The 19,901-nt window shown below is 24.9% G+C and overlaps 1 protein-coding gene across 1 annotated transcript in view; it reads right to left on the reverse strand.

The window, feature by feature from the left end:
* LOC119599851 (chitin deacetylase 1) overlaps window positions 1–19,901 on the reverse strand; it is an 81,475-nt gene that overhangs the window by 17,538 nt on the left and 44,036 nt on the right. Inside the window, exon 5 of the mRNA XM_037949761.1 lies at window positions 9,917–10,059. Coding sequence (XP_037805689.1) covers window positions 9,917–10,059 — 143 coding nt within the window. The remainder of the gene's footprint in view (window positions 1–9,916; window positions 10,060–19,901) is intronic.

Consider the following 19,901-nt stretch of genomic DNA (forward strand, 5'->3'; position numbering starts at 1 on the left):
ACATTACATAGTGTTGTCGTTCGTATGTGTATACTTTGACAACGGATGGTATTGAAAAATTATAAACAGTTTGGTGTCAATCTTTTTCCCTCTGTGTAGTTTCAAAGGTATCAAGCCATGAATAAAACTTTTAAAAAGTTTTATTTGCTGTTGTTCATTTCTAATGTTTAGTCTCATGATATGACAGATTTTTCTGTGGCTTTAAAGAACTTCTAATTCCAGTCTCACTTATGAGATTTGAAAATGACACTGTGTTATTTTGATTATGTTTGCTTGTCTGTCAATTGTAGTTGGGTTGATAAGTTTAAATGTTTAATTAAAATAAACAAATGAAAGTAGATATATTGAACTAAGTATGAAAATGTAATTAAAAATTAAATTCTCGAAATTTAATTTTTTTTATAAAGAGATGACTTTAATAATCTTAAGTACAAAGGATCTTACAAAATAACAAATGTTAACTTTAAATTTCTTTCTACCTAAACATTAACAATTTTCAATTTGTTGCATTTGTTTTATAGCCAGCCACCTTTTCTTAATCTCTTTTTCTTAACCACTGCCAAAACCCTTCAAAACAAGCTGTTTTACATTAATTGAAATGTGTATTTTTTTTGGTGTGTTTATGTGAATTTTCATTTTCTCCAACTGCAGTTGCTAGTTGCACTTGCTACCAAACCCGAACTTAATTTGCTTTGAAAAGTTTTGTTAACACTACTTTGTTGGTTTTACAACATTGTTGTACGGCTTTCAATATGAGCATTATGTGGCTTTTGGCTGCCAGCAATAAAAACAACAAGTTTTCATTCAATACTTATTTTTACGAGAGTCTTAACAGCAATCACTAACAGCAACAGCAGCAGCAGGAATAGTTGTTGTCTTAATGACATTTTGAAACCTTTTAATCCTGAACAATGTTGTGTGAGAGAGAGAAACATGTTATCAGAAGGATTTAAAATTTAAAATATTTGAGGACTATTTTGTTTTAAGGTTGTAAATGGGTTTTAGGGTGTTATGTTTATTTTTGCTTAAATGGGTCTAATAAGAATAAATGAAGAATAAAATTTGAATTATCATTAAGAAGGTTCAGGTATTATTTTTTAAAGGACCTATTGGGAGGAGGAGTATTGTTAAGAATATCCCAAGTCTTCTTTGAGGTGAATTTAATGTTGAGCCAAGAATTGATCTAAAATTGTGAAACTGGCCACTCTCTGATAGTAGGAGACAACTTCTTTTACAAATTTCATATAAAAAAGCTTTACGCATGACCTGTATTTCTTTTTCTTGTCCACCTTTTTTAATATAAATTACCCGTGTTTTCATTAGAAAAGTTGTTAGTTTAAATTGCAGTCTGTTTGGAAAAAAGGCGCAATGTAGTAAATAACTCAAAGAAAATCGAAGTAAACTTCAACTAAGATTTATAACTTTTCTATGTTGTTTCTAAAGGACAACTATTACACTCAGAGAAAAATATTCGTATTATACCAAAAATTACAAAAAATCATTTAATAAGTACTTTTTTACAGAAAGCTCTTTTAAGACTAGTTTTTAAAGTTTTTTTTTTGTAAGAAGAAGAGCTTTTTGTTACAAAATAGCTTTTTCATTAAAAAAGCTTTAGGCTTATGAATTTTTAACTAAAAAAGCTTTAGGCTTATGAATTTTTAACTAAAAAAGCTTTATGAAAATGAATTTTTAGAAAATATTTGTAAAAAATATGAAAATTTTTTGGTGATATAAAACCCAAACTTTTAAACAAAAAGCTACACATTTTTTTTCAAAAATTATGAAATTATATTTTTCTTTTTTTACAAAAAGCTCTTACAAACAATTATTGTTCTAACAGAAAGCTCTTTCTATGACAAAAAAGCTCTCTTGCGAACAAAAAGCTAGTTTTGTAATAAAAAGCTATTTTTAATAAGATGTTTTTTGTGAAGCTCTTTTTCTTATAAAAAACAGTTTTTACACGAAAAAGCGATATTCCAACCGGAAACTTTTTCTGCAGTTTTTTTCCAACCAAATGTACTTTTACTCCACAAAAAGCTCTTTAGGTACTTAAAATTATTAAATCACGGTTTTTTTTATCAAATTTCCTAAAATATTTTAGTTTTAGAAAAAAGCTCTTTTTCGAATACATACTTTATCCCAAAGTAATAACTCTAATTTTTCTCTGAGCGTAGGTATCTTTACTCTTGTAATCTTATGTAGTCCATTGTAAGAATTTCTAGCTGTTAAATAGTTTTAAAATTAACAATTTAGTACAACATACTATTTGCGCATTAACTTGTTTTATTACGCCAAAATTAAAAAGTGCAAATAACAGCAAACTTTTGTTATTAAAACTTTTTTGTTGTATTTTCTTTAATTAGGCTTAAAAACCTTTTTACCATTCCATCTCCCAAAACAACATTTCCAGACAAAAGGTTTTTATTATGTTTATCCTTCCTTTTTGTACAAAAAAAATTTATTTAAAAATGTTCAAATCATTTTCACACTTCCGGTATTAAAGTTGTCGGAGAAAAAAATACAATAATTTTTCAGCAATTTGACAAGGGAGTGATGATAATGATGATTTTTCTGAAAGGTTGGTTTTACATTTTTTTACTTTATTTTCTATCTTTTTTCTATAACAAATTGTTTAACTTTATATTTCCTTAGTTGTTTTCATTGGCAGAGATTTAAATGTAGAAAAATCAAAAAAAATTTAGAAAACGTATTCAAAACGGATGTATGCGTAGCAGTAGATTTTTGGGTTAGAAAAAAGTTCTTATTTTGAGGGAAAATGTTTTTTACGTATAAAAACATAACTAAGTAGATATGTAAATATGAAAATCTGGGGTGGTTCTATTAACCCATGAGAGAATGAGGCAGTTTAAAGGAAATAGAAGGCATTAGCTGCTTGCTGTTGTTCTGTTTGGTTCTTTATATGGAGTCTATATGACACCTGTGTTGTTTAAATGGTTAAACATATGAAGAGCTTAAAAATACCATTTATTTGTACCGGAAAATGTTTAACAAAATCTAAAAACATTTTAAACTTTTGTAATGACCTCTCATTCTCTATGTAGCTTTGCTAAAAATAAAGCTACTCCAGAACAGCTGTTGTTTTTGGTAAGACTTACTGCCTCCTTCTAAACTCCCTCCCCATCACTTTCTATCATTTTTACAGTTACCTAAAGTTTATCAGAAAAAAAAAAACATAAAAACGAACATTCATCTCATAATGATGTTTGGCCACAACAACATGAATCCTTGTACAATAGGCTGATCCAAGAAAAAATTCAATATTTTTCAAAACTTCCATTTAAACATACTTATCAATGAAAGAAACGGGATAATAAACATATATTATAATTTTATGAATTTAGGACATTGAAAACAAAAATTTTTTATTAATCTTAAAAAAGGATATATGGGGAACTTCTGCAAGGATAAACCGATTGAACTGAATTTTGGTGAACAATGAGTCCACACAGTTACCTGTTCATATACCTAATTTTAAGTCATTTAAATAATTATGTAAGATTTTATAAAAAAAAATAAAAATTACAAACTAAATTTTTTAATAATAAGTTTGAAATCTAAAAAAAATCCTATTTTCTGGTTTAGACTAGTATTTTTACTCCTTCTACTGCATTTAACCACTCGTATAATGTTGTTATTAATTTAACATAATTTGAAAATTGTTGTAACTTCTGTTTTTGTTGCTCTTGATGTCAGAATTGGTGAACATATTGCGACGTGTTTTGCCATTTTAAATTATTCACCAAAAATTTAGTAAAAAGTAGGAAAAAAAAAAAACACAAACATAAAAACTAAAAACAAATTTAATTGTGTTTCGTTTTTTTTTCTCTACTAATATTTTGATTTCATTTAACATGTTGGTTATCAGGTTGATGTTGCAGTTGTTAACAAATTTCCGGCCACTAAGGATATTCATGCTGGTGTGCGTGTGTGTGCATACCAAAGCGTTCATGTGTACTCTTAAAGCATGTGTATTTGTGGTTTTCTCATCATCATGCAAAACTTTATTTTTAAACTTTTTAACTTGTTTCAAAATAAGAGATAAAAAAAATCCTAATGATTTTTGTTTGTGGTTGGTGTGTCTTGCATTAGTACTTATCCTTATGCTTCACATATAGTGGTTGAAATAGATAGAAATAAAACTCTAATTAGATTTTTTAAAGTAAATTATCAGATTTTTTCTTTCCTTTTGTGACATACTACACCGCACTGATTTCATGTTGAGGGATTGCATTATTTAAGTGACCATTAGGTGAGACTGTGTGTGTGTGACAAAGTATTTGCAACGTGTGTTTAAACTTTTAAAGTGAGTGACTGATGGACTAACTGTTGGTATGTGATGTTTATTAGGTGAGACAAAGATTGTTTTTTAAAGTTCGTCAACTAAATTAAGTATAAAAATAAATTAGATTTGGAATATACATTAAGTTAAGGAATTTGAAAGGAAGTTTTTTCTCGAAAGATTATGGAATTTAGTTCTAAATTTTGTATATTTTAAAACAAATTTTCATAATTAAAACATTTGAAAATTTTCGATTTCAAAAGTGTATAATATAGTCTAGTCTATAGTCTAGTCTATAGTCTAGTCTATAGTCTAGTCTATAGTCTAGTCTATAGTCTAGTCTATAGTCTAGTGTATAGTCTAGTCTATAGTCTAGTCTATAGTCTAGTCTATAGTCTAGTCTATAGTCTAGTCTATAGTCTAGTCTATAGTCTAGTCTATAGTCTAGTCTATAGTCTAGTCTATAGTCTAGTCTATAGTCTAGTATATAGTCTAGTATATAGTCTGGTCTATAGTCTAGTCTATAGTCTAGTCTATAGTCTAGTCTATAGTCTAGTCTATAGTCTAGTCTATAGTCTAGTCTATAGTCTAGTATATAGTCTAGTATATAGTCTAGTCTATAGTCTAGTCTATAGTCTAGTCTATAGTCTAGTCTATAGTCTAGTCTATAGTCTAGTCTATAGTCTAGTCTATAGTCTAGTCTATAGTCTAGTCTATAGTCTAGTCTGTGGTCTATTCTATAGTCTAGCCTATAGTCTAGTATATACTCTTATCTTATCTATAGTCTAGTCTGTACACTTATCTATAGTCAAGTCTAGAATCGTGGCAATAGTCTGGTATATGGTGTAGTCTATGGTCTAGTTAAAAGCACAGGCAGTAGCCTGTACTCTGGGCAAAAGTATGGACTAAAGTTTTCATTGCATTTAATTGCAAAGAACATTTTTTTTAATTTCTCTATTAAATCAACTTGCAAAAATTATTTAAGAAATTTCAATTAGATTTCTACTAAAATAATACCATTCAAATGTAATTTTCATATATTTCCCTTATTTTGTTTATTATTCTGGTTTATAATTCAATTTTAATTAAACTTATCGATTTACATACACACTCCTCCCACACACATACAACATATTTTGCTTTCACAAGAGCGCTCCACAAAGTATGCAAGAGTTTAAATTTATTTCTATAGTTAATTTTACATTTAGATGTTACGAACGCGATAATAATTGTTTATAAGCTTATTTATGTGTGTGTGTGTGTGTGAATAAACTTTTGTTTAACACTACTACCAACTAACGAAGCCAACCACCACCAAATATTCTTTATGTGTTGTGATCAGTTTTATAATCAAATTACAAAATCTTTTTCTATTCAAATGTTTTTAAATAAATATTCCTCTCTCTATTGTGTAGGAGCCATATTCCTGTATTTTACAAGGTTTTCATAGAATTTTACACATAAATGCTTCGCTTTTGTTTTATGATTGGATTTCAGTTTTCTGCGTTTTATTTTTTTTTTCATTTAAATTATCTGTTTAGTATCTGGATGTGGAAGAGAGAATATAATTTCTATATAGTGGTATTATTTTTAAGCTTGTATATTTTTATTTGTGTAGAAATGTTTGTAATATGCTTTTTTTTGTTGTTAACAACAATAGCATTAAGTTTGAAATTTTTTTTGAAAAAAACTGAAATGTTGTTAATTTGGTTTATGTTTTGTTTTTAAACAAAAACCACCTCCAACCACCTTTACAACCAACAATAACAACAGCAAGAACTTTATACAAATTTAATATTAGAAAAGTTTTGAGTTTATTTTTTTTTTATTTTGAACTTTACACGCGGTTTTTTATTTCTTACAGCTTTAGTTAAGTTTAACATATTTTTTGGCTTTTCCCTACAAAACACTTGTGATAAATGAGTGTGTCATAGTAATTGTAGCTTTAAGACATATTATATTGAGAATCCTTGTTAATTGTGTTTTGAAATCAAAGCGTTTTGAATTCGATAACTTTCTAAAGACCACAGATATCTTCAGGTATTTTTCCTTAGCAAATATTGCCCTGATGGTACGAACTTGCCCTTTAATATTCTCCATAGGTTTAGCATCATCTGAAGTAAGTTATGTTTATTTGTAAAATTTGAAATTCCCAAATGGTTCCAAATTATCAATTTTACTGAAATTTTTTTCTTTATCTTTTTTTATAATGATCAGATTTCTTTTTTCAAAAATATTAAAAAAAAATTATTTTCTACTGCATCACTGTGTTATTTGTAGTTTTTTTTCCAAATAAAGTTTTCTTTGTAAGAAAACTAATTTTATGCGGTTGTAGCCACAAATAATAAAAACAATTGTAGTTAATAAAAAAACTAAAACGAAATGACTTTTCTATTGAAACAAAAGAATATTTTTGAAAATTTTCTAAAGAAATAATTGAAAACTAATTTTACAATAAAACGGAAATTTAAATAAAACTAAAAAAGAAAACCAATACATATGTAAATTTTTACAATTATTTGCTACCAACAAATTTCACAGATAAAAAATCATTAAATCATCCCAAATTGTCTTAAATTAAAAAAAAAAGTTGTTTAAAACACTCTTGCGCCTTAAATACAAGTTCTTTAGAATAACTATGTTCTTCAAAATTAAATTATCATTAAATTAAGCTATTTTCAATTTTGTTAGTTATAAAGTGTCAGAAAAATTGTAATTAAAATTATTCGCGAATATTCGGCTAAAGTTTTCTTAAACAAGCACAATTTTAATATCATTAGTAACTATTTTACAACTATAAAAAATGTTTATTTGTAATTCCTTCAATCTATAGTATATTTTAATAATTTACATTAGTTTTTTTTTATTAAAAATATATTCTATGCTCTATTATTATTTATGAAATAAATTAAAAGATAAATATGAAGGCAATTTGTTATACTTAATAATATTTCATAACAAATCTACAATGCAAAGTCATTTTTCTTGAATGCACTCAATGGTTCTTTTTTTGAACATAAAAGGGAAGTAAACCACCATGAATAAAGAAATTCAAGAAAGTAAATAATTCACACGTTGTAATGAAAGGTAATCGAAGCCGTTCATCTTATACTTAACGACTAGCATACAATTTCTTGTTTTTTATATCTTTAAATAAGGATTATTTCTCCTTCACCACTATATTAAAATTTTTACTATAAACAAAAGAGTCATAGTGCAGTAAATCGGAAAAACAAACAAAATACATTACAAAATGCCATTAAATCATACATTTAAAGTTGGAGAAAAAAAACGAAAAAAATATTAACTACAAACCCATGATATATAAAAGAATTTTTCATAAATATCTTGCACTTAAAAATGTATTTAATCATTTCTTTCCCTCTCCTTTGTTTTTAAAAGACTTTCAAACAGTTTTGATTTTTTTTTTGCCTGACAAAAGAAACGTTTAAAAATTTTGTGTTTGTGGCACAAAGAAATCTTAAATAAAGACATAAATATTTGCTTCATTTTATTTTTCTTTTTTTTTCTAGAGTGAGTGTTATCACTAAAAGTTAGCAGATATTATTTATAGCAGTTATAAATTTTAAACAATTGCTGGCAATTTTTTTTTCCTGGAATTTAAAAGCACTTGCAAAATTTTTGCAAAAATATTTTGTTTGGTGTGGGTTTGTACGCTTTGAAATTAAGTTTTTAGAGTAGCTAACTTAATAAGAATAACACTGTGCTATATGGAGAAAAATTATAGATTAATATAAAGATCTGATTATAGACTAAAGTATAGCATAAACAATGGATTTATCTATAGTCACAGCTACAGACTAAACTATAGTCTAGACTTTAGACTAATAGTCCAGTCTAAACTATACTCCAGGCTGTAGACTGCAGACTGTAGAGCAGACTACACAATAAACTATAGTCAAGTCTATAGACTAAACTATAGTTTATACTATTGGCTATATACTAAACTATAGTTTAAAATATAGTATGTAGGATAGGCTAAACTATAGTCTTCATTATAGAATAAATTACAGTCTATACTTAGGACTTAGCTGTAGTCTAAACTATAGTCTCTTCTATAACCTTACCTATACTCTAAACTAAAGTCTATACTTTAGACTAAACTATAGTCTATACTTTAGACTAAACTATAGTCTATACTATAGACTTTACTATAGTCTATACTATAGTCTAAACTATAGTCTATACTATTGACTAAACTATAGTCTATACTATAGACTTTACTATAGTCTATACTATAGTCTAAAGAATAGTCTATACTATAGACTAAACTACAGTCTATACTAAAGACTAAACTATAGTCTATACTATAGACTAAACTATAGTCTATACTATAGACTACTAAACTATAGTCTATACCATAGACCATAGACTTTACTATAGTCGATACTATAGTCTAAACTATAGTCTATACTATAGACTAAACTATAGTCTATTCTATAGACTAAACTATTGTCTATACTATAGACTAAACTATAGTTTATACTATAGACTTTACTACAGTCTATACTTTAGTCTAAACTATAGTCTATACTATAGCCTAAACTATAGTCTATACTATAGCCTAAACTATAGTCTATACTATAGACTAAACTATAGTCTATACTATAGACTAAACTATAGTCTATACTATAGACTTTACTATAGTCTATACTATAGTCTATACTATAGACTAAACTATAGTCTATACTATAGACTAAACTATAGTCTATACTATAGACTAAACTATAGTCTATACTATAGACTAAACTATAGTCTATACTATAGACTAAACTATAGTCTATACTATAGACTAAACTATAGTCTATACTATAGACTAAACTATAGTCTATACTATAGACTAAACTATAGTCTAGTCTATACTATAGACTAAACTATAGTCTATACTATAGACTAAACTATAGTCTATACTATAGACTAAACTATAGTCTATACTATAGACTAAACTATAGTATATACTATAGACTAAACTATACTATACTATAGACTATACTATAGTCTATACTATAGACTAAACTATAGTTTAGACTAAGGTCTAAACTATGGTCTATATTAAGGCCTATATTATTGGCTTAACTGTGGGCTATAGTCCATGCAAGCAACTGAACTATAGTCTAGATCAAGACCCAACTATAAACCAAACTATAAACCTAACTATAGTACTGACTAGAGACTATAGTATAGTCCTGACCATAGCTATAGTCCTGATTATAGAATAATCTGACTCTGATCGGTATAACAAAGAATAGTTATGTTATGCAATAACCTGTATCTTGTTGCGCAGTGTAAATCATATACAAGACGTATGAGTAATTTACTAAGATTTATTATTGAAACGCATACATGTCGTATGAGTGATATTTATTTATACATATTTTTAACTCCAAATATACATATATATTGTGGTCTAATTTATGCAATATTATTAAAATTTACTTATTTTTTATAACAAGCAAATAAAAAACTTCAACTAATTAAAATAGAAATTTCTACAATAAGCAATCTCTAGACAATTGCATATCTTCAGCTATAATATTTTCTTCTCTTTTTTATTTAACATATATTTTTTTTTTTTTGGCAATTTTCTTGACTTACCTGTATTCATGTGACATAAAGAATGTACCGCGTATATTACAACCATTGGGATTTTTACGTTTACCATTGAAGATTTTATTATAATGATCATAATTATTCAAATTGACAGCACCATCAAATGTCAACATAATAATTTGGGGAACCTACAATAAACAGATAAATAAGAAAACAATCAAATTAGTAAGGAATTTTAAGTGGGTAAGATATAGATAGATACTTGTAAGTATAATTTTCTAGTACATAAATTGTAGGTACGCTTGAGTTATTTTGACAATTTTTTTTTATTGATACTATATATTTTAATTTTGTTTTAGTTTTTTGCAAAACCAATACAATGGTTTATTAATTCCATTTCAAACTTTTCTACTTCAATCTCTTTTCTATTATTTCCATTTTATCCATTAACTAAGCTAAGAAAATAAAATAACAATAATCTTAGTAATAATATTTGCGTTCATTACTTAAATGATCCATTACAGAAGTGCCATTGAATCAATATAAAAATGGTGAATGAAAGAGCCTCAACGACGTATAACCCCTTGAAAACAAATAGACAAATAAATTTTTATAAATTTTATTTGAAAACGCATTTCAATATAAAAGTAAAAAAAGAAAGAAAAAAATAAGCCAGGCATACAATTTGAATAAGTGAAAAAAATAAAAATAATATTTGCATTTCTATTATTGGAAGAAAATAAAAAAGTAACCTTTTTTTTCTTTATAGAACAAAATGCAAGTTAGTATAAAAAACCTTAAACTGGGCCGTATACATATTTACGTTGAATAGTGTCAGTGAAGAATGAAAGAAAAAATAAAATAACACAGATCCTGTCAATGGATGCTCAATAACATTTCATCACCATCATCATTTTGGTGAACTATAAAATGCAAAAAGAAAAAAATATATAAAATAAAAAGAAAAAGAAAAACAACCTACTCTTATTGTAAGTGTTCTGCTTTCAGTCGCAGTTTTGCGTTGTTTTTCATTATATTTTCGTTTTAAGCGATTTATATGCGCTTAAAGTAAATGAAGTCTATTCGGCGGTTTAAAATGGGTTTGTTTTATAATCTGCGGTGATTTTAAGTACTCTACACTGGGTGTTTAAAGTTTTTAATATAATAATATAAATAATTAAAGGCTTGATATCTTAGTTTGAGCTTCTTATGGGATGTTTTAACAAAATGCTATAAAAATACAAATTTACAAAAATATATTTTATGAAAGAACTTTTGTTAAAAAAGCTTTTTTTATATGTATCATCATTAGCAACGATTTTTAATTTTTATATAAAAATCTCAAAAAAAACTTATTAATATATTTTTCTATTTAATTTTTAATATTTTTTAAAAAATTTTAAGAAAGCTTTTTTTATAAAAATCTTGTAAAAGCTTTTTTTATAAAATCGTGAAAAAGATGTTTTAACAAAACATCTTGAAAAAGCTTTCTTATCTAAGATCTGAAAAAGCTTTTTTATAAATATCTAGAAAAAGCTTTTGTTTTAATTTTTAATAGTTTTTTTTTAACTTTTTTAAAGAAAGCTTTAAAAAGTAAAAATAGCTTTTTCATGATTTTTAAAGCTTTCTTATACAAAAAAATTTTAAAAGAATTTTTTAAAAAAGATTTCTCGGTATAGCAGTTTTATAAGAATTTTTCAACAGAAAATTTTCTGTATAACAGTATTTTTCTATGTATACGCATTTTTTTGTATTACAGATATTTATAAATTGTTTAAGGACAATTTGTTGTATAACAGTATTTTCTCAAAAAATTCTCAAAATCTTTATAAAAGGTTTTCTTTATAAAATTTTTTCTTAGGAAAATATCTAAAATTTAAGTATAACAGTTTTTTTTGTTTTACATGAAACTCCTTTATAATCTACTTATTAAAGAAAATTTATTATTTAACTTAACTTAACTTTTAACCAAAAGTTCGATTGTAGAAGTTTTGCATAGAAACTTGTTTTCTATTCAAAAGGTTCTTTTTAATTGTTTTTTTTTTTTTGGTGTACAATTTCCTGTATAAGTTTTTTTAAGAAAAACTTTTTCGTATAACAGTTTTTTTATAGAAAATTTCCTACATAAAGAATTTTATGTTTTTATAACAGTTTTCGAAATAATTTCTTGAGTAATAGTTTGACACTAGGAAATTTTTTGTATAACAGTTTTTCCTAAAGAAAATTTCCTGTTTAAATACTTTGCCTTATGTTGTCTTAAGAAAATTGTCTGTATAACACATATTTTCTTAAAATATTTTCTCTAAAAGAACTTCTAAAACAATAGTTGTATATAGAAAATATTCTTTATAACAGTATTCTTTAGGAAATAATTTTAATAATACATTTTTTCCTGTTAACTGTTTACTTTAATGAAAACATAGATCATTTTTTGTATAACAGTTTTTCTATAAAAATATTTGTGTAAGAATTCTATAGAAGAGTTTTTTCTAATTAAATACATATTAGATATTTACTAAAGAAAGTTTTCTTTACAAATATTTTTTATACAAGTATAACTGTTATACTTTTATACATTATAAGACATTTTATATATAAGAGCGCAGGTAGTACGACAGTAAAAATAGTGATTTCTTCTGATTATAGTGTTCTTCAAATTCGCTAACTTTACGCCTCAATATTCTCTTCTCTACGATTTTCTTATACATTTTTCTAGTAAACAACAATTTTTTTACTGCTGGCCATTTCTTGAAAACTCCTTGTTATAATAACCTTTAAGTGCAGTTGAATGATTTTGATTTTAACGTTTTTGCCCTTTTTATTACAAATATTTTTTTCACTCTACTTTTACTTGTACTTCTATGAAGAATTCTTCGCTTTTTTTATTTTATAACTTGACACTTTCCATGGATTTGTTGATGTTTTTTGGTTGGCAGTTGTTATTGAGCCGTATAGTAACAACTCGAGTATATGAATAATATGAATGGGTTTCTCTGTTTTTCTTACTCTTTTTTTTTTCTTTAAAATAAAAAAAACTATTTAATACTTATGAAAGTATATTTAAGCCTGTTACCGTAAAAGTGCATTAATCTTTTGTTTTTCTCTTTTGCGTTTTTTTCACATTTTATTTGGCTTGTTTTGTGGTTTTATTCAGAAAATTAAAATGAGAGTAATCTGCAATATTGGGGTCATTTTTATAAGATTTTTTTTTCGGAAGTTTGTTATTTCGTCCTCAAAGTGCAACAGTATTGATATTTGTTGCCATTAAGAATAATTGAAAGGAAATAGGAAAAAAATGAATAGTGTTTTGATTTAAAAGAAAAGAGATTTAGTTCAAAATTAAAACTTAAGAAAGTATATGTTCATGTTTCGTATGTGCACCTTAATATCGTAGCAAACAAAAAGCTCTTTAACAAATTTTTTACTACAATTAATTTTTAAAAGCTTTTCACGTACAATAAAAAAACTATTGTATAAATATCTTAAGAAATGTTGTTTTCGGATTCGTTCAAAATTCTTGACAAAACATTTTTCTCATAGAACTTTTTATATAAAAGCCTTCGGATAGAAAAGCTTTTTATTAAATTTTTTTTTAAAAAAATATTTTTTTTTTAATATTTTTATGACACCTGATTTTCTTATTTTTTAAGTTTCATACAAAAACTTGTTTTCTTAGAAATTTAAAAGCTTTTTCTTTGATTTTTTTTGAATTAAAAAGGAATTTTTAGACAAACTTCTGTAATATGTATATTTTTAGGACCAAAAATCTTTTTCTTATAGAAATCTTTAACGAAGATAAATTATAAAAATCTTAAAAAAAGCTTTTTCTAAACAAATTAAAAAAAAATTATACAAAAATGTCTTTGAAAAACTTATTTATGAAAATCTTTAAAAAGCTTTTTTTTAAATGTTTAAAAAGCTTTTTTATAAAAATCTTTAAAAAGGTTTTTTTTTAATCTTAAAGAAACGTTCTTTAGAATCAAAAACAATTTGTATTAAGCTCTTTCATAAAAAGCTTGAAAAACTCTTATTTAAAAATGTTAAAAAGCTCTTTTGAAATAAAAATCTAAAAAATATATTTTTTATTAAAATCTTAAAAAAGCTCTTTATTTTAAAAATCTTAAAAGAGCTCTTTTTATAAAAACCTTTAAAATATGTCTGATAAAAATCTGAAATGAACTTTTTTATAAAAATCTTAAAAAAGATTTAGTATAAAAAATCTTAGTCTTTTATAAAAAGTTTCATATAAAAAGTTTGAGCTTTTTAATAAACATTTAAAAAAATATTTCTTATAAAAATCTTAAATTTTGTTTAGTGTTTTTTATAAAAATCTTAGAAAAGCATTTTTATAAAAATCTTAAAAAAGCTTTTTCATAAAAATCTTAAAAATTCAAATTTTAAATATTCTTATATAGAATGTTGTTTTTAAATAAAAAAAGCTTTTTAAACTCTTAAAAAGCTTTTTCATAAAAATCTTAAAAAAGCTTTTTTTATTAAAATTTAATAAGCTTGTGTTTTTTATAAAAATCTTAGAAAAGCATTTTTACAAAAATCTTAAAAATGCTTTTTCATAAATGTCTTAAAATTTAAAATTTTAAATATTCTTTAATAAGTTGCTTTTAAATAAAAAAAGCTTTTTAAACTCTTAAAAAGCTTTTTCATAAAAATCCCAAACAAACTTTTTTTTTTAAATTTTAAAGTTTTAGGATAACAAATCTTTATAAAAAAGTCGTTTATCTATAAGAAAGCTTTCTTATACATATTTTGAGATTATGTTTCGTAAAAAAGCTTTTTCAAAAAAAATCTTTAAAAAGCTTTTTTAAATAAATTCTGTATTTTTATTCAATCCTTAATAATATATATTTTTTATTCTTTTCAGCTACATTTCTTGCATTTAGGTAAGTTTTTTATGTTTTCATAAATTATACATTTCATATCTTCTTTGTTTTAATTAAATATGTATTTACTACAAAACATTTTTGTTTCACTGGAAAACATACAATTTGCTTTGAAATGCAATTGACATGCTATTTAAAAGTGATTTTTTTTTACATTTAACATGACATTTGAAATTAATTTTATTAATCAGTCGAACATGTCAATATTTTGTAATTGTAAATGTACAAAAATGTACAATTGTGTAATTGTTATTTGTAAATTTGATAATAGTTTGATACAATATCTGATAACATCATTATAATTGAATAAACTCAAAATACAAATGTTTCCAACATACAGATGTATGTAAGTACTGATTAATCAATTTCTTCGAAACGTACATGAATGAATGTAAAGTAAATTAATGAAGCGTAACTTGTTGCAAAACATGCACAGGATAATGAAAAAATTAAGTTAAATTTACTTAAGGACAATTACTTATATGTTAAACAAATATTTTGATTAACTCAAACCTTAATTATGGGGAGTTGGTTGGAGTAAAAACTCAGTATACTCAAGTGCTTAGTTATCTTTTAACATTACTTAATGTTAGGTACTTGTTCAGTCAAAAAGGAATAATGCAAATGCCTTCTATTTTGGACTATGTTCATTAAATATTTATAATATTTATAATATACACATCCTTTTTTATTTATTTTTTCCACATTATACTCTATTACAAAAATTACACCACTTATGTTGATATTTATATCTAAAAATTTATATACCAAATTAACCACTCATTTGTGGTTAATTTAAATGCAAAATATTATTATATTTCATGCAATAAATATGAGTTATTTTCTATGTAAAATATACAAAATGTATTTTCATAAAAGTATATGTAAAATATCTAAAATAAGTAAATTTTATTTTTAACAACAAATTCTATATACATATCTAGGTATGTTTATGTATTTATATAATAACATTTTTGCTGACTGAAAAATCAACAATTTTGCATTAGAAATACATACACATATGTACATATGTTTGTACATATGTAGGTTTTTCTCTACCGCACATTTTCTCCTTCAGCAGTTTTAACCACAACTTGTGTACTAAATTTTTGAATGCCTGTCATTAGTGTAATTTTAAAACCATAATTTCCCGAAAAACAGCTTAAAACATTAATTTGTGTAAAATATTATAAAAGGTTGTGTGAGGGAGGGGCAGGCTGTAGTGACGAAAAGTAAATTTGATGCGTGAATGAACATATAATATAGTATTTTTGTTTTTAAATATGTACGTGGGTTAAATTAAAAGTTTTTACTTTAAATTAATTTGAGCTTTTTTAAAATTTGCATGTAAATTTGCTTTACAATTTTAATGAAATTAATATAAAAGCAGAAATCTCCCTTAGAGATGGTTAATTTATTGTAAAAGTGTAATAGAAAATCAAGGTTGAGTTAGTTTAGCTTCGACTATTTCAAAGAAATTTTTTAATTTTATTTTATTTATTTGAATTTTTGTAAAAAAGCTTTTTCTAAAATTATTTGCAATGAATATTTTTTAGAAATAATTTCGGTGATTAAAAATAAAATCTCTTTAAATTAAGTTTTTCAAGATATTTGTAACTTTTTAATGTATAAAAAAGCTTTATTTAAGCTTCTTATAAAAAAATTATAAAAAATAAAAATTTCGATATTTTTTTTTCAGATTTCTAAATATGTTATATACGATTTTTAAAAAGAAGTTATTTTTACAACATTATTATAAAAGATCTTTATATGTATATATTGTATGTATTGGAAGCTTTATAAAAGCTTAGTTTTCAATTAATTTTTTATATTTTTATAGGTATGTTTTAAGAATCGTAACAAAAAGCATTTTTTTTAAAACCTGAGTTTTACGAAATAAAACTTTAAATTCATGATTTTTATGAAATTCACTTTCATAAGCTTTTTGAAAGTTTTGTCAAAAAGGCTTTTGTTTTACGGAAAAAAGTTTTTAATTCACGCCTTTTATAATACCCCTTTTAAGCTTCTGTAAAAATTTGTATAAAAAGCTTTTTCAAGTTTTTTTTTTTAAAGTTTTGCCAAAAAAGCTTTTGTTTTACGAAAAAAAGTTTTTAATTCATGACTTTTATAAAAACGCTTTTTAAGCTTCTTTAAAAATTTTTATAAAAAGCTTTTTCAAGTTTTTCAAAAAGCTTTTAACAATTTTTAAAAGGCTTTTATTTTTATTTCATTTAACGACATTTATAAAAAGCTTTTTAATGATTGTATAAAAAAGTTTTTATTTTACCAATTTTATGAAAAATATAATTTAATTCTCTTAATTTATTTAAAAAACTTAAAAATATAGAAAAAATTATTTTTAAAGCTTTTTAAGTTTATTTTTAAAGTTTTTTAAGTTTATTATTAAAAGCTTTTTTTGATTTTTATTTTAGGATTTCAATAAAAAAGCTTTTTTAGAATTTTAATAAAAGAGCTTTCAAAGGAAATTATATATTTATAAATTTGTAGAATTTAACTTATTGAATTTTTTTTAATATTTATGTTTGAAATTTTTTTTTAAGATTTATGTAAATAAATTTTTAATTAAAAATCTTTTATGCAAAAATTTACAAAATTCATTAGAAAGGATATTTTCAAGGAAGTTTTCTAATAGAAAATTTTTTGCAATTTATAAAATATTGTTGGCATGGATGCCAATCAAAGTTCATTGCTGAAAGCCCCTTTTTCCTATTTAAATAATAATTTTTGTTACAACTTTTCTTTCTCAGTGTTTTCATGTTTATTTTACCAAAATAAATATTTATTACAACACAAACTCATCTGCACAAACACATATGAGCCTGAAATGATTTTTAATTATTTTTTTAGCTTAAAATTTTTTTTATTTTTCCTCTAGCGCAGAGAGATTATTACAAAATCAGTCAATTGTAAATTTAACTTTTAATATTTTTTTCAATTATGGTTTGAAAACAAGTAAATTAAATTTTCTGGCAAAAAAAAAACTTATGTAAATAGTTGCTAGTTTTATGCTGCTAAACTAAAATTACAGAAAAATGAGAATTTTTAATAAATTTGAGATTTGCAGCAATAAAATAATTTAGAGCGAAACTCAGCTAAGGTCATAATTTTGATTCTTATAAAATGCTTAATATTCTCATGTTTAAAATGTAAATTGAAATTAAACAAATTTAAAATGTATTGTGCTAGGTAGTTAGATAATGAAAAACCAACAAAATCAATTCAGTAAAAAATGGTTTTTAAATTGTTTGTATAATTTAACTTTGTTTAATTTCCATTTTACATATTTTTTTTTGCTTAAATTTATTTACCAACTTCTTTGGCTACCTCTGCAACTGCTAAATATACTATATTTGTTCATTTCCGTTTGAATTTAACAAAAGAAATGCTGCATTTATCCAAACAGCAAAAGAAGAATAATGGCCAAAAAACATTTTTAGCATATTTTTCAATTTAGTCTTAAGCAAAAGAAAACTAAAACCTAATGGTATTTAGTTTGTATTTCTTAAAAGATACAATATACAAAACAAAAAGAAATAGTACAAGGGAAAAACTGTCACTACAAGTATTAACAGGATGTAAAGTGACACAAAAATAATGTTGCAAATACAAATGTAAACTCTCTTTTTCGCTCTCTAGGTTGCAAACTATATTTTTAATAGCATAAAATGAAATTTTAGTAACAATTCATTTGCTACAACTATTAGTTGTTAATAGTATTTTATACCCTACAATACTAAGTATAGGGTGGAGGGTATAATGCGTTTTTTTTATGAGCCAAGAACCTATGGGGCCTACAGCCCCCTACAATTGTACCCATCTAACACAAAAGTTGTTCAAATTCGATTCATAATGGACTCAAGAGCGTTTTCTATCAGGATTGACATGCAAATCGAAACAAACACATACTAGTCCCCCTATATTATACCCTGTGACAATCTTTGGTGTAGGGTATAATCAGATCATTAAGTTATTCAAAATAAAATATCCCTTTTATTTTGTTATGTTTGGGAATGTTTGTGTGTATGTGTAAATTTTAAACTCTGAATAAAAACATACTGAAATAAATATATTTCCTTTTAGCAAAAGATTGTTGCTTAAAACTAACAAATAAATAAAGCGAATCAATAAAATACAAATGGATAAAAATGGATAATAGATAGAAGAGAAAATAAATATGCAATTGTGTAAATTAGGGAGGTGCAGTGAAAAGGTTTCTACGACTTCTAACAAAGTAACAACTTCATAAAGATTATAATATAACGGTAATGTTACAAATGAGCTTAGTATAGGTATAGAAACGGATTTAATGGTTCAAAAACTTATGAGGTGGTTACTCCTTGATCTACTTGTAAGAAGACTTCATGAACATTTCCTGATTACGAATCGATGATTCGTGGCGCTAGAGAACTACTATTTGCATGACTTGACGTACATATTTATCTGAACAAAAGGTTTTCTTCGCGTGACTCACTACACACTTCAACTTCCTGTTTTGTGCTTCAGGTAGCCGTTCTTTGGTGGTTGATAGCTTCGCTATATTGCTTCACTATGCTCTATACTTTATTGCTGTACCCTACACCACTATAATGGGTTCATGCGTTTGTGCTGACGTTTGTAGCATCCAAAAATATTGGTCCTACACCTTAAAGTATACCAATCGTCTCAGAATCACTTTCTGAGTCGATTAATCGAGGACGATTAATAAGGACGAGGCCTCTTAAAAATGGTTAAAATTATGTCCATTATTTCACCTAGCCTCCATAAAACAGTATTCGCTGATAGTTTTAAAAATATTATAATTTTGGTCCATCCTATTATACACATATGGCGGCAGTAGTTAGTTCCAGTTGTTATTACTTACTTAGTTAACATTATGGGTATTGTTAAATAAAAGAACTCTAAAAGAATTAACACATGCAACTGATATAAAATTAAAAGTTATTAACAAACTTAATATCGACTATACTCTCGAATATTCCATGAGTCGTGTTAATATATTTTCCCTCAATATAGCATACTTTTAGGCTAATATAAAAAATGTCTTAAAACGGCTAAACATTTTAAAGAAAGGAAAATAACTGAACTAGAACTGAACTAGAACTGAACTAGAA

The sequence above is a fragment of the Lucilia sericata genome, unplaced genomic scaffold (assembly GCF_015586225.1).
Source record: "Lucilia sericata isolate MDLA Ls3-8-SP2 unplaced genomic scaffold, ASM1558622v1 Contig000093F_arrow, whole genome shotgun sequence".
NCBI classification, from domain to species: Eukaryota; Metazoa; Arthropoda; class Insecta; order Diptera; family Calliphoridae; genus Lucilia; species Lucilia sericata.